This window comes from Thrips palmi, unplaced genomic scaffold (genome assembly GCF_012932325.1).
Source record: "Thrips palmi isolate BJ-2018 unplaced genomic scaffold, TpBJ-2018v1 HiC_scaffold_8, whole genome shotgun sequence".
Taxonomy (NCBI): domain Eukaryota; kingdom Metazoa; phylum Arthropoda; class Insecta; order Thysanoptera; family Thripidae; genus Thrips; species Thrips palmi.
The window spans coordinates 10,274,154-10,286,789 of NW_023144635.1; the positions used below are offsets into that span (position 1 = coordinate 10,274,154).

Sequence of the window (12,636 nt, forward strand, 5' to 3'; positions counted from 1 at the left end):
CATACCCCATCCGAGCCGCGTGGGACGTGGACGAGGGACCGAGCCGCCTCGCCTCTCAGCTGCTCTCAGTCTCAGCCCCGCAGCCCCACCCACAGCCCGCAGCCCGCCGCCAGCAGTTGGTTCGGTTGGCGCGACGCAGTGCGACGTGTGACGCGCGACGCGAGGGGACGCGAGTCGGTGCCGCAGCCAAGACCGCGAAGCGCGAAGCACCGCGAAGGCGAAGCTCGGCGAAGCGACGGTCGGCGACTTGGACGCCAAAAGCGACGCGCCGCGGCGGCTCAGCCAGGATAAGGCACTTGTGCATCGCCAGCAGCGAAGATGCGCGGCGGCTTGAGGGAGCAGGTATGCAGCGCGCACGATGCACCTCGTTGACGGCCAGGGTTGACGTTGACGCGAACCTCGTGCTCCTCGGTCTCGGGGAAGGCGGCCGCTTTCGCGCAGTGGGTTGCCTACTTCGGCGTCTTCCAGGCGGACCGGCGGCGGCGGGGCGCGGCGGGGCGCGGTGCGGTCCAGAGTCCAGGGCGACGGCCATGTATGGCCAGGCCGCGGCCGCGGAGCTCACCAGGCCGGGCAGGCGCGGCGCGGGGGAGCCTTGTTTGTGTGCCCTGCCGCCTGGATGGTTTCGTCTGTCTCTCTCGCACTCCTTCGGCCCCATGAGTGCAAGAGAGACAGAGACGAAACCATCCTTCGGAATGAGGCGGCTGGCAGTGCGAGGCAGCGAGGCTCGCCGAGGGAAGGCGAACGCCCCATGCCCTCTGCAGCGAGTGTTGCCCCCGTCGCGGCGTCGCGCCGTCCTGCCCCTCGAGTGGCATTCCCTTGTTCTGTGCGGCGCTGCTCTTGAAAGACTCTGTTGTTTGCCGTCGGGGTGGCTGACTGATTCGACTGGCAAGGGCCCTGCAGTGCAGCCGCCGTGGCGCCGGCCTGTAGGCCGACTCCCAGATAACGCGTCTAGCAGTGGAGCGCCAAACCGCCGAACCGCGCCAAACCGTGGCGATGACACGGCCCGCTTCCGGCAGGGCGGCGCCACGCCGCACCACGCCGCGCCACGCCGGCCGGCACCCCCGCCCCAACTTTGAAGGCGTAAATGCGTCGTTCCTGGACGGCCGATGAGCTTCGGGGTATAAAAAGAACGCTCTGGCAGCAGCGCGGTAGTACTGCGGCTCGGTGTTGGGAGCGGCGGCGCGGAGCGCGGAGGGGGCGGCTCGGGCCGCGACCCAGGCTTTGCCACGGTCAAGGTGGCGTGGCAGGCAGCCCCCTCGTTCTCACCTGCCCGAGCCTGCGGCTGGGGGGCCTGGACAGCCGCCAGCAGACTCACTCCCAGCACCGCTCTCGTCTCTCTCGCACTCGCGGGCACGGGGCGCCCCGTATGGGTGCGAGAGAGACAGAGCGACGAAAGCAGTGCCCCGGAGTCAGCTTGCTGGTACTGCCGGAGTACGTACCGAGCCACGCTGCAGCCCTTCCTTGGGACTCTGGCCCTCTCATCCGCCACCCACGCGAACAATGCGGGAGAGTCGTTTCGTCGCTCTGTCTCTGTCGCACTGGGTGCGAGAGAGACAGAGCGAGAAACCGATCTTCCGAATCGCTCGGCTGGTTCAGGATGGCGCTTTACTTGGCCGAGTGACAAACGGCTTCGTTGTGCTGTGGTGCCCCGCGTCGACGCCGAGCTAGGCCGGCCCCTGGGGTGCCGTGCCGCCTCTAACGAGCAGCGTCAGCGTCGGCCTGGCCATTGATTCAAAGTGGGGTCCTCTGTCTCTGTCGCACTCATGGGGCTCTTCAGAAGGGTGCGAGAGAGACAGAGCGCCAAACCGCTCATCTGAATCGCCCGGGTGTCCCGGCTCGAGGGACATCGGACACCCAGGACTGCAGCTGCAGTTCTGTGCTTCCTCACCTCACTCTGCAGACTGATTCCGAGAGTCGTTTTCATCGCCCTGTCCCTCTAGCACCGATACGGGACGCCCCATGAGTGCGAGAGAGACAGAGCGACGAAAACTAAGGTCTAATATAAAGGGGTCTGCTGTCGCTCTGCGAGGGGCCACCGCGACGAAGCTGCTCCTTACGGAATCCCGACGCCCCACGCCACACATCTGCAATTAAAGACCGCGAGCCTGGCCGCCTCTCGAAATAATTAAGGTTGTGCATACAATGCAAGGCCGCGCCGGGCCGACGGGCGGCAACCTGGCAGTGGCGACGTCCGCTGCCGAGTCCGCTGCGGACGCCGCGTCGCTGTACATGCCGCCACGCCACGCGCCGCGGACCGCGCCGTGCAGAGCTATTCGCTCCGCCATGTCACTACGCGGGGCGCGCGAGCAGCGCGAGCCAGCCGAGCAGTGAGCGAGTGTTTAAGTATTTCGGTTCGCCGCCTCATCCTTCCGAGGGCGGGGCGGGGATGCATATGCCGGGCGGGGCGGGGCGCTACCGACCGCCACCGCGAGCCACGCGCGGCGGGCGTGGTGGCCACTATCCCGAGGGCGGGGCGCACTCTGCAACCTTTGAACGAACGTGTGAAACGCTAACAGCTTGGTGTTGGTTTCAGTTCGAGCGCGACGGCTACGTGGTGCTGGAGGACTTCCTGACGCCCGCCGAGGTGGAGGCGCTGCGCGCTGAGGGGGACGCCCTGGCCAGGGGCGTGCCGCCCGAGGAGAGGAAGTCCGTGTTCGCGGACCAGGTGAGTGTCGGAGAGTCAGAAAGCCTGAGCCTAGCAACGTGGCTATCTCTGCCTGTTTTTACAACTTCGGCCATCAGGTTGATTCCGTGAGCCGTTTTCGTCGCTCTGTCTCTCTCGCACTCGTGGGGCGTCCCGTGTCGATGCGAGAGAGCCGTAGAGATGCGAGGGAGCCAAAGCGAGGGAAACGACTCTCGGGATCAGCAAGCAAAGAGAGTATCATTGGCTAAGCCCTTGCACGCGCCGCGCGAGGTGCTGCACAGTGTATAGTGTATACTAGAAGACCGGTGCAGGCGACCGAAACTCTTGACGTGTTTTGAACTCGAGTCGCTATACAGAAATCGAACCAAACGTGTGACCCCACCAATGGATTCCTCGTTCGGAGGGAAATTCTTTGGTGGGGTCACACGATCGTTTCGAGTCCCATTTAGCGACTCTGGAGCTCAAAACGCGTCTAGAGTTTCGGTTCGGCCGCCCCCACGGCCTTCTGGCCCACCGTGTGCAGGCGTTGACAGCGTCCGCGTGCATGCTTGCCGCTTGTCGCAGGGCCGCGACGAGTACTTCCTCAACTCGGGCGACAAGGTGGCCTACTTCTACGAGAAGGGCGCGCTGGGCGAGGACGGCAGTCTGCTGGTGGAGCCGCACCTGGCGCTCAACAAGGTGGGCCACGCGCTGCACGAGAAGCTGGCCGTGTTCCGGGACGTGACCCACAGCGAGCGCGTCAAGGAGGCGTGCCGCCAGCTGGGGCTGGACACGCCCGCCGTCGCGCAGAGCATGTACATCTACAAGAACCCCGGCGTCGGCGGCGAAGGTGGGTGCAACACCCGCTAAACCATGGACCCCCTGTTAAACCAAGTATCGAGAACTCACATTTCCTGCTGGTGGGGAGAAATGCTCCACGCTTGGACGATCCATTGTGGAGGCTCACATACCGAACTATGAGCATGGTGCAAACGCGAATAACTCCACACTAACTCCAAACTTGAAGTGTGGATTCTGTAAACTGTTCCAAGTGCCGCGACTGAAAATGCCTCCCCTCTGTACTTCAAGAGTGGAATTCCCCTCTCTTGGTTTCACAGAGAGGAAATGACGACTTGGCTGTTGGTCTTCGCGCCGTCGAGATAGGCAACCTATCGCACGCGCAACAACGCAGTACAGGCGAGCTCGTTGGGTTGCCTGCCACCCGGGCGCTTGGCCCAACAGTAATCGACCACAGCCAACAGGCCACTGAGATGCGGGATTTTCACCGGGGCGCTCCTTAAGTTGTTTGTATCTTGTCTGATGGCCTCCTCCCCGCGCAGTGGTGCCCCACCAGGACGCCAGCTACCTGTACATGGAGCCGCCCGAGGCGCTGGTGGGCTTCTGGATCCCCCTGGAGGACGCCACCGTGGAGAACGGCTGCCTGTGGTTCATCCCCGGCTCGCACCGCGCCGGCGTGCACACGCGCTTCCACCGCAACCCGGACAAGGACTCCAAGGACCTGCTCATCTACGACCGGCCGCAGCCCACGTACCCGCGCAGCAGCTTCGTGCCCGTGCCCGTGCCCAAGGGTGAGTGGCAGTGGCGTGGCGCGGCGTCGCCTTGGGGAAGTCCATTGTCCCGATGGGCTTTTCGCTCCGCGAACCGGATCGGCGACGTGGCCGGGATTTGGAGGACGGCTGGGTCAAGCGCCCGCCTGGTTCAAATCCATCATCCACGCCCGATTTGATTTCGCTCTTGATTTTGACGCCAAGGCCGGTGGGCGTCGCTTTCGCCCGCCGGACCAAACCCAGCTTGAGAGTCCCTCTCGTCGCCCCGTCTCTCTCGCACCTGTGCCCCATGCGTGCGAGAGAGGCAGAGCGACGGAAAGGACTCTCGGCATGGGCCTGCAGGAACTGAACTGTGTACTTCCAGGTTCGTGCGTGCTGATCCACGGGCTGGCCGTCCACCAGAGCGACCGCAACAAGTCTGACAAGTCGCGCCACGCCTACACCTTCCACGTGGTGGACCTGGTCAAGGGCGCGTACGCCGAGGACAACTGGCTGCAGCCCGCCGAGGACGCGCCGTTCCCCGTGCTCTACAGCAAGAGCTGGGTGTGACCGTAGCCTTAGCGGTTCGCGCCGATTTATTGAAAAACATGGCTTTTCGTATACAAAGCGTGATTTTTTGCAGGCGTATTTCTTACATAAAAATAAGCATTCTGACCCGCAGCACACCCATTTCGGACCCATAGGGGCCGAGCAGCGTTCAATTTTCTGTTCAATGAGTTAAAAATTTTTAAAAATTAGTTTTTGTCGATGGGTGTCAATCTAGGAGTCGTTTCTGCACAATTCGAGGACGAGAAAGCGAATGGAACCCACCCCAGGTCCAAATAAAGCTCCGTTTGGCCGCCATTTTGAAAAAAAGGGCCTAAATGACCTTTTTTAAAAACTTGTCCAAATATGTCGAATTTGGTGTCATTTCTGCCTGAAATGGCATCGCTGACGTCGAAAATGGCGGTTAAAGCTGTGTCAGGTTTTAGGGTTGCCTGCCAGCTTCGTTAAAAGTTTTGTTCAAAGTGTTAACAATGTTCACAAACTGCCTTTTATCGTCCAATGACTATCTCGGTGTCGTTTCCGCACAACTTTAGGGCAAGAAAGTGAATGGAACGCACCCCAGGTTCTTATGGAGCTCCGTTTAGGCCCCAGGAACCTCCATTTTAAAAATATGTGCCAAAATGAACTTTTTTTAAAAATGCACCGAAAAATGCCGAACTTGGCGTCATTTCTACCTAAAATGGCATCGCTGAAAATGAAAATGACGTTTTAAATGGTGTCAGCCGTAAGGGGTGCCTGCCAGCTACGTTCAAAGTTCTGTTCAAAGTGTTAACAATGTTCACAAACTATAACTTCTATCGTTCAATGACGATATTGGTGTTATTTCCGCATAATTCTGGGACGAGCAAACAAATAAAACGCATCCCAGGTCCATGCGGTCCACCATTTTTTGGTCCATTAGACTGCCTTTTTTAAAATATAGGGCTGAAATACAAGATTTTAGAAGATTTGCTTTGAAACTTCAAAACAAGGTGTCATCGCGTGTAAAATTGCATCGGAGACGACGACAATGACGATTAAAATATTGTTTACTCTCGGAGTGATCTTCTCATTGTTGTGCGCAGTTACGGCGAATGGCACGGCAACCCAGTAGGGTAGCTAAATAGATCTTTAGGGCTCTTAGTCCTTAGATAAAGATTGAGCCCAAGTCCTAGACTAAGCTCCTGAATATTTAGCGACCCTTCTGGGTTGCCATGCCCTTCGCCGTACCTGCGCACAACAATGAGAAGATTCAACATAAAAGCTAGGGCATGGCTAACCCAGTGGTTCCCAACCTTTTTCGGTTCGCGACCTCAAATTTGTAGCCAAAAATTTCCGCGACCCCCAGGAAAAATTTCACGACCCCACGCGACCCCTCCTTTAGCATGCCTTTGATACAAAGTGCGATAATCTGCCTTAGTTCGGGAGCAGTATTGTCTCAAAGTTGATCAAAACAGTCACATATGGCTTTTAAAAATCGTGTTTTGGGCCGACTTTAAGCATCCACTGCGTCTGATCCGAGGCGGTATTTCGTCCTCCCTCAACGGGCAATTGGTCTTTGGACCTTCATTTTGCATGCCTTTAAAACGTAAAGCAATTATCTGCCTTAGTTTGGGAGCAGTACTGCCGCAAAGTTGATCAAAACGGTCACAAATGTCATTGAAAAATCGTGTTTCGGGCTGACTTTAAGCATCCACTGCGTCTGATCCGAGGCGGTATTTTGTCCCTCCTCAATGGGCAATTGGTCTTTGGACCTTCCTTTTGCATGCCTTTGTTACGGAGTGCGATTATCTGCCTCAGTTTGGGAGCAGTACTGCCGCAAAGTTGATCAACCCACGAGTTTTCAGACATTTGTGACCGTTTTGATCAACTTTGCGGCAGTACTGCTCCCAAACTAAGGCAGATAATTGCTTTACGTTTTAAAGGCATGCAAAATGAAGGTCCAAAGACCAATTGCCCGTTGAGGGAGGACGAAATACCGCCTCGGATCAGACGCAGTGGATGCTTAAAGTCGGCCCAAAACACGATTTTTAAAAGCCATATGTGACTGTTTTGATCAACTTTGAGACAATACTGCTCCCGAACTAAGGCAGATTATCGCACTTTGTATCAAAGGCATGCTAAAGGAGGGGTCGCGTGGGGTCGTGAAATTTTTCCTGGGGGTCGTGGAAATTTTTGGCTACAAATTTGAGGTCGCGAACCGAAAAAGGTTGGGAACCACTGGGTTAGCCATGCCCTAGCTTTTATGTTGAATCTTCTCATTGTTGTGCGCAGGTACGGCGAAGGGCATGGCAACCCAGAAGGGTCGCTAAATATTCAGGAGCTTAGTCTAGGACTTGGGCTCAATCTTTATCTAAGGACTAAGAGCCCTAAAGATCTATTTAGCTACCCTACTGGGTTGCCGTGCCATTCGCCGTAACTGCGCACAACAATGAGAAGATCACTCCGAGAGTAAACAATATTTTAATCGTCATTGTCGTCGTCTCCGATGCAATTTTACACGCGATGACACCTTGTTTTGAAGTTTCAAAGCAAATCTTCTAAAATCTTGTATTACAGCCCTATATTTTAAAAAGGCAGTCTAATGGACCAAAAAATGGTGGACCGCATGGACCTGGGATGCGTTTTATTTGTTTGCTCGTCCCAGAATTATGCGGAAATAACACCAATATCGTCATTGAACGATAGAAGTTATAGTTTGTGAACATTGTTAACACTTTGAACAGAACTTTGAACGTAGCTGGCAGGCACCCCTTACGGCTGACACCATTTAAAACGTCATTTTCATTTTCAGCGATGCCATTTTAGGTAGAAATGACGCCAAGTTCGGCATTTTTGGGTGCATTTTTAAAAAAAGTTCATTTTGGCACATATTTTTAAAATGGAGGTTCCTGGGGCCTAAACGGAGCTCCATAAGAACCTGGGGTGCGTTCCATTCACTTTCTTGCCCTAAAGTTGTGCGGAAACGACACCGAGATAGTCATTGGACGATAAAAGGCAGTTTGTGAACATTGTTAACACTTTGAACAAAACTTTTAACGAAGCTGGCAGGCAACCCTAAAACCTGACACAGCTTTAACCGCCATTTTCGACGTCAGCGATGCCATTTCAGGCAGAAATGACACCAAATTCGACATATTTGGACAAGTTTTTAAAAAAGGTCATTTAGGCCCTTTTTTCAAAATGGCGGCCAAACGGAGCTTTATTTGGACCTGGGGTGGGTTCCATTCGCTTTCTCGTCCTCGAATTGTGCAGAAACGACTCCTAGATTGACACCCATCGACAAAAACTAATTTTTAAAAATTTTTAACTCATTGAACAGAAAATTGAACGCTGCTCGGCCCCTATGGGTCCGAAATGGGTGTGCTGCGGGTCAGAATGCTTATTTTTATGTAAGAAATACGCCTGCAAAAAATCACGCTTTGTATACGAAAAGCCACTTTTTTTCGTGAACCGCTATGACTACCGGGGACTCCGGGGACGCCGCCTGGAGGTCGCCGTCGCGGGGGCATCGTCCCGGACGACTACCGCCCTGCTCCGCCCCTCCGGCCCCCGCCCGGCCGACCACGTTCTGACTGCATTTTCTTCTGTGATAATTGATTACCTGGCAACTCTGCGAGTGGCGGGCCCGCAGTGAGACTGTGCCTCGCCAGGCCCGTGTGTTAGCTATACTTGTTTAATGAATACCATTGTACATTCGCCTGAGTGCTTCCTTCTATAACTTCCTCGTGTCCTTCGGTCGCTCCGCTCGTCCTTCCCGGCCGCCGGCGCGCTGGCGCCCGGCGACGCGGCGACGCGGCAACCCATCGCGCGGGCCGAGGCAAGGGGCGGCCGCCGCGCCGGGCGCCCCCTTTCCCTCGTGACTCATGCCCCGCCTCGCCGCGGCCCCGCTGCTTCCGTCCATCGCGTTTTCGTTTCGTTTTCGACAGGCTTTTCCGCTTCCGCCGCGGATCGGAGGGAAACGCAGTCGCTGACGTATCGTGGCATCAGTGGGTCGCAGGCTGGCCGCCGCCGTGCCGCACTGCCCCGCGCCCTACAGCCATCGCACTCATTCCGAGAGCCGTTTTCGTCGCTCTGTCTCTCTCGCACCTGCACGCGACGCTCCATGAGTGCGAGAGAGACAGAGCGACGAAACGACTCTCGGAATGAGTCTGCATGTCAACCGCGTCGCCTGCCTTCCGCGCTGTGCCGCGGCCGGCCCAGAGAGGCCGCGGCCGGGCCGTGCATTGAACCCGCCGGCGGAGAGGCGGCCGAACCGCGGCCGGGATCAAACACTCCTCAACGGGATCCGCCTCGGTGCAGGTCGGCCTGTTGGTCTAGGGGTATGATTCTCGCTTCGGGTGCGAGAGGTCCCGGGTTCAAATCCCGGACAGGCCCGGTGGAGACTACTTTTTGTCACCCGCGGCTGCCATGGAGCATCAGAAGAAGGAGGCATTGCTGCACGACGGCCGCCGCGGAGTGGGGAGAGAGTCGACCGCGCACTCCAGGGCGTCGCGGCCGTCGGCACCGTCGGCCGTCCCGGGGCCGCCCGCGACCGCCTGCACGCCAGCGAGACGAGTTCCAATCAATCAGTGCGCATGCCGTGCGTGTGCCCCCAGAACTCCATCCAGCCAGACTCCAGTCGGACTCCAGCCAGGCTCCAGCGAGACTCCAGCCAGGCCCCATCCAGACTCCCTCCAGACTCCATCCAGGCCCCAGCTAGACTCCATCCAGACTCCATCCAGACTCCATCCAGACTCCAGCCAGGCCCCAGCTAGACTCCAGCCAGACTCCATCCAGACTCCCTCCAGACTCCATCCAGGCCCCAGCTAGACTCCATTCAGACTCCACACAAAATCCATCCAGACTCCAGCCAGACTCCAGCCAGGCTCCAGCAGCAGACCTTCCAGTCATTACGCCTCCTCTGCGCAACTCTTGCGAGGCCTCCACGCCTCGGCCGGCTTTTATTTTCGCGCTGCAACAGACCCGGAGCCAGCCTTCCGATGCCGACGGATCGCTCCGTCGCTCTGTCTCTGTCGCTCTCGCGGGGAGCCCCGCCGGGGAGCGAGAGAGACGGACGAGACAGGTGTGTTGAGGTAGGGGCCCAGCACACGTCCAGCAACCCTCATTCTCCCGGTCGCGGCGCTAGCGGTGTCAGGGGTCAGGGCTTGCTCCAGGCTTGCTCGGAAGCGTCTCGTCACCTCACGTGCCTCACGTACTGCTCGACGCACTCGGCACACTCGGCACTGCCGAGCGATTCAGAAGAGCGGCCTGTTGCTCTGTCTGTCTCGCACCCCCCTGCCCATTGAGTAAAACAGAGACAGAGCGACGAAACGATTCTTCTGAATCCCTCGGCTGACGGCACGGCACTGGGAGAGAAGAGCGCCGCGGGTGACAATCACACACTCTCCCGGGTACGAAAACCGCCACCGCCACACCGTCGAAACGCAGTTTTCCCCTTCTCCGTTTCTTTACCCCGTTCGGACTGTTCTATTCATGGAAAGGCCGCAGCACAATGCACACCCGTAAAAACGAGAACGCCACATTAAAAGCACAGCAAACGCGCTGCGGCGGCGGTCAGCCAGTCCAGCGGACTCATTCCGAGAGTCGCTTTCGTCGCTCTGTCTCTCTCGCACTCATGGGGCGTCCCGTGTGGGTGCGAGAGAGACAGAGCGACGACACCGACTCTCGGGACGAGTCGCACCCTGCGCCACTCGGCGCGCCACGTCGGCGTTGGCGGCGTTCGCGTCCACCCGCCAGCGCCAGTCCACGCCAGTCCAGCGCCACTCGCCACTCTCCGCGCGCCTCGCCGCGCTCTGTGACCTTCGCTCCACGGTAACGGTACCGGGGCCTCGGGCCACTCCGGCAACGCGATAAGGGTTCGACGTGCGTGTGTGTGCGAGACAGAGAGAGAGAGAGAGAGAGGTCTGGGCAGGCCATCCCAGTCATCCCTACGCCGACTCGACTAGCATCGCGCTGCCGCCCCGCGCCTTGACATTTGCAGCTCTCCCATTGTGGCGCCGCACTCACCCCCACCCCGCCGCGCCCCGCCGCGCCCAGCCCATGCGAGCCGTCATTACGGTAGCAGGCCGCGAAACCGCACGCAAGAGATTCCCGGCCGTAGGCGGCGGCGGCGGCGGCCGAGTCCGCGTCCAAACGGCGGGAATAAGAAATGTAATTTCGTGATCTGGCTGCGTACCTTCCTACAAAGTAAACACGCGGACACACACACACACGGCGAGACCACCGCTGCACAGGTAATTGCCTGGCCAAACTCGCGACGCGCGCGGTTATGCCTTATTTGAAGAACGGCGCCCGAACTGCGGACGCTGCGGACGCACTCGATCTCGGCGTGGTGTGCTGTGGTGTGGTTTGCTGTGCCGAGTGTACGAGTGTACCGACGCCCCGCACGCCGCGCTGGAGCCGGCAGCAGTGCCCGCCCGGCGTGTTGTTCGCGTCTATTCGCGTCCGCGGGCTGCCGGCCGGCCGGCAGACTGATTCCGAGAGTCGTTTTCGTCGCTCTGTCTCTCTCGCACTCATGGGGCGCCCCATTAAGGTGCGAGAGAGACAGAGCGACGAAAACGACCCACGGAATCAGTCTGCAGTGCCGTCGCGAGCCGCTCGCGGGGGAATGTTGTCGGCGTGCTGGCCTGACCGGACTTCCCCGGGCCCGGCAGCCACCCCCTAGGCCGCCCTAGGCCCGGCCGGCTGGCTGGGCCCGCGAGCCGGGTGGCGGATGCGGAGGCTTAGCCTTAGCCAGGCTGGTTCCGAGAGTCGTTTGCGTCGCTCTCTCTGTCGAAGTCTGCCGCGGTCTGCCGCTGCACACGGTGGCTTGGACCACGACGACCACGGCGCGCGGGTGGCAACGTCACCATGGCGGCACCACCGTGACGCCCCGCTGACGCTGGCTCGGGCTGCCCGCCGCCGGCTGGACCCGCCGGAGACCGCCATAGAGACTCGCGGGGCACGTGCGCTCCAAACCACGGGTGTTCGCGGTGTTCACGCCGTCGCCTGCCGGCTGCCTCCACACTGCCTCTGTCTGTCTCTCTCGCGCCCCTCCGCGACGCCCGAGCAGTGCGAGGGAGACAGAGCGGTAACACGCTGTTCGGAATGAGGGCGATTACGGGCCCGATCGGGCCGAATGGTTCTCGCGGCCCGGCCCGGCCCGCTACGCGCCATCGCCATGCGTTCGCGTTCCACGCGCTCTTCCGCCCGGCATGGCTGTGGGGCTAAGCGGCGCTCCACCGCCAGAAACAGAGACCAAAACGCCCGGCTTTTCTTTTCCGTTCTGGCGGGCCGGGCGACCGCCATGCCGATGGCAGTCCTTGCAGTGCCGGGTCTCGGGCCGGCGCACGCGGCGTTTCGTGCAAGTAATCAGCACACATCGCGCGGCGCGGCGACACCAAGCACCGGCACGCCGCCGGCCGTCTCATTCCGAGTGTCGCTTCGGCTCTGTCTCTCTCGCACTCATGGGTCGTCCCGTACAGGTGCGAGAGAGACAGAGCGACGAAGGCAGTGCTCCGCGGCTCGGCCGCGGTGGCCTCACGGCTCGCTTCATGGCGGCCGCGGAGCCGCGGACAGCTCGGCCGGCCGGGCCGTGGCGGCCACTGCCGGCAGCAGACTTGCGTTCGTTTCGTTTCGTTCCATCGGCGACCTTGGCTGTCGTCCTGGCCAATGGTCCTGGCCAATGGTCCTGGCGGCCAGCAGCGAGCACAGCGCAGCGAGTCGTCCTGGACCGTCTGGGGCGGGGCGGCGGCCTACCTCCACGGGGCGCAGGGCTGCCGGCACGGCCAGGGCACGGCCAGGGCACGGCCGCGGCGCGGCGGCCCATTCCATTGCAACTTTCGTTCTTTTTCTCGTATGCCGCGCGTTGCTGCAGGCAGATTCCGAGAGTCGTTTTCGTCGCTCCGTCTCTCTCGCACCTATTCGGGACGCCCCATG

General features: G+C 59.4%; 1 protein-coding gene and 1 non-coding gene across 3 annotated transcripts; both read left to right on the forward strand.

Annotated features, from left to right (window-relative positions):
- Positions 1–86: 86 nt before the first annotated feature.
- Positions 87–8,421, forward strand: LOC117653277 (phytanoyl-CoA dioxygenase domain-containing protein 1). 2 transcript variants are annotated; one of them, XM_034398854.1, is made up of 6 exons: positions 87–342; positions 2,534–2,665; positions 3,209–3,473; positions 3,964–4,212; positions 4,556–4,776; positions 8,152–8,421. In XM_034398854.1, exons 1-5 carry the CDS (start codon positions 319–321, stop codon positions 4,738–4,740), a joined length of 855 nt encoding a protein of 284 aa, XP_034254745.1. In that variant the 5' UTR covers positions 87–318; the 3' UTR covers positions 4,741–4,776; positions 8,152–8,421. The 2 variants fall into 2 exon arrangements, with proteins under 2 accessions (XP_034254745.1, XP_034254743.1); XM_034398852.1 differs by having other exon boundaries at positions 4,556–4,739; positions 8,181–8,421.
- Positions 8,422–9,021: 600 nt separating this feature from the next.
- Positions 9,022–9,093, forward strand: Trnap-cgg. Its single transcript has one exon. It is a non-coding gene; the product is annotated as a tRNA-Pro (tRNA).
- Positions 9,094–12,636: the final 3,543 nt, after the last annotated feature.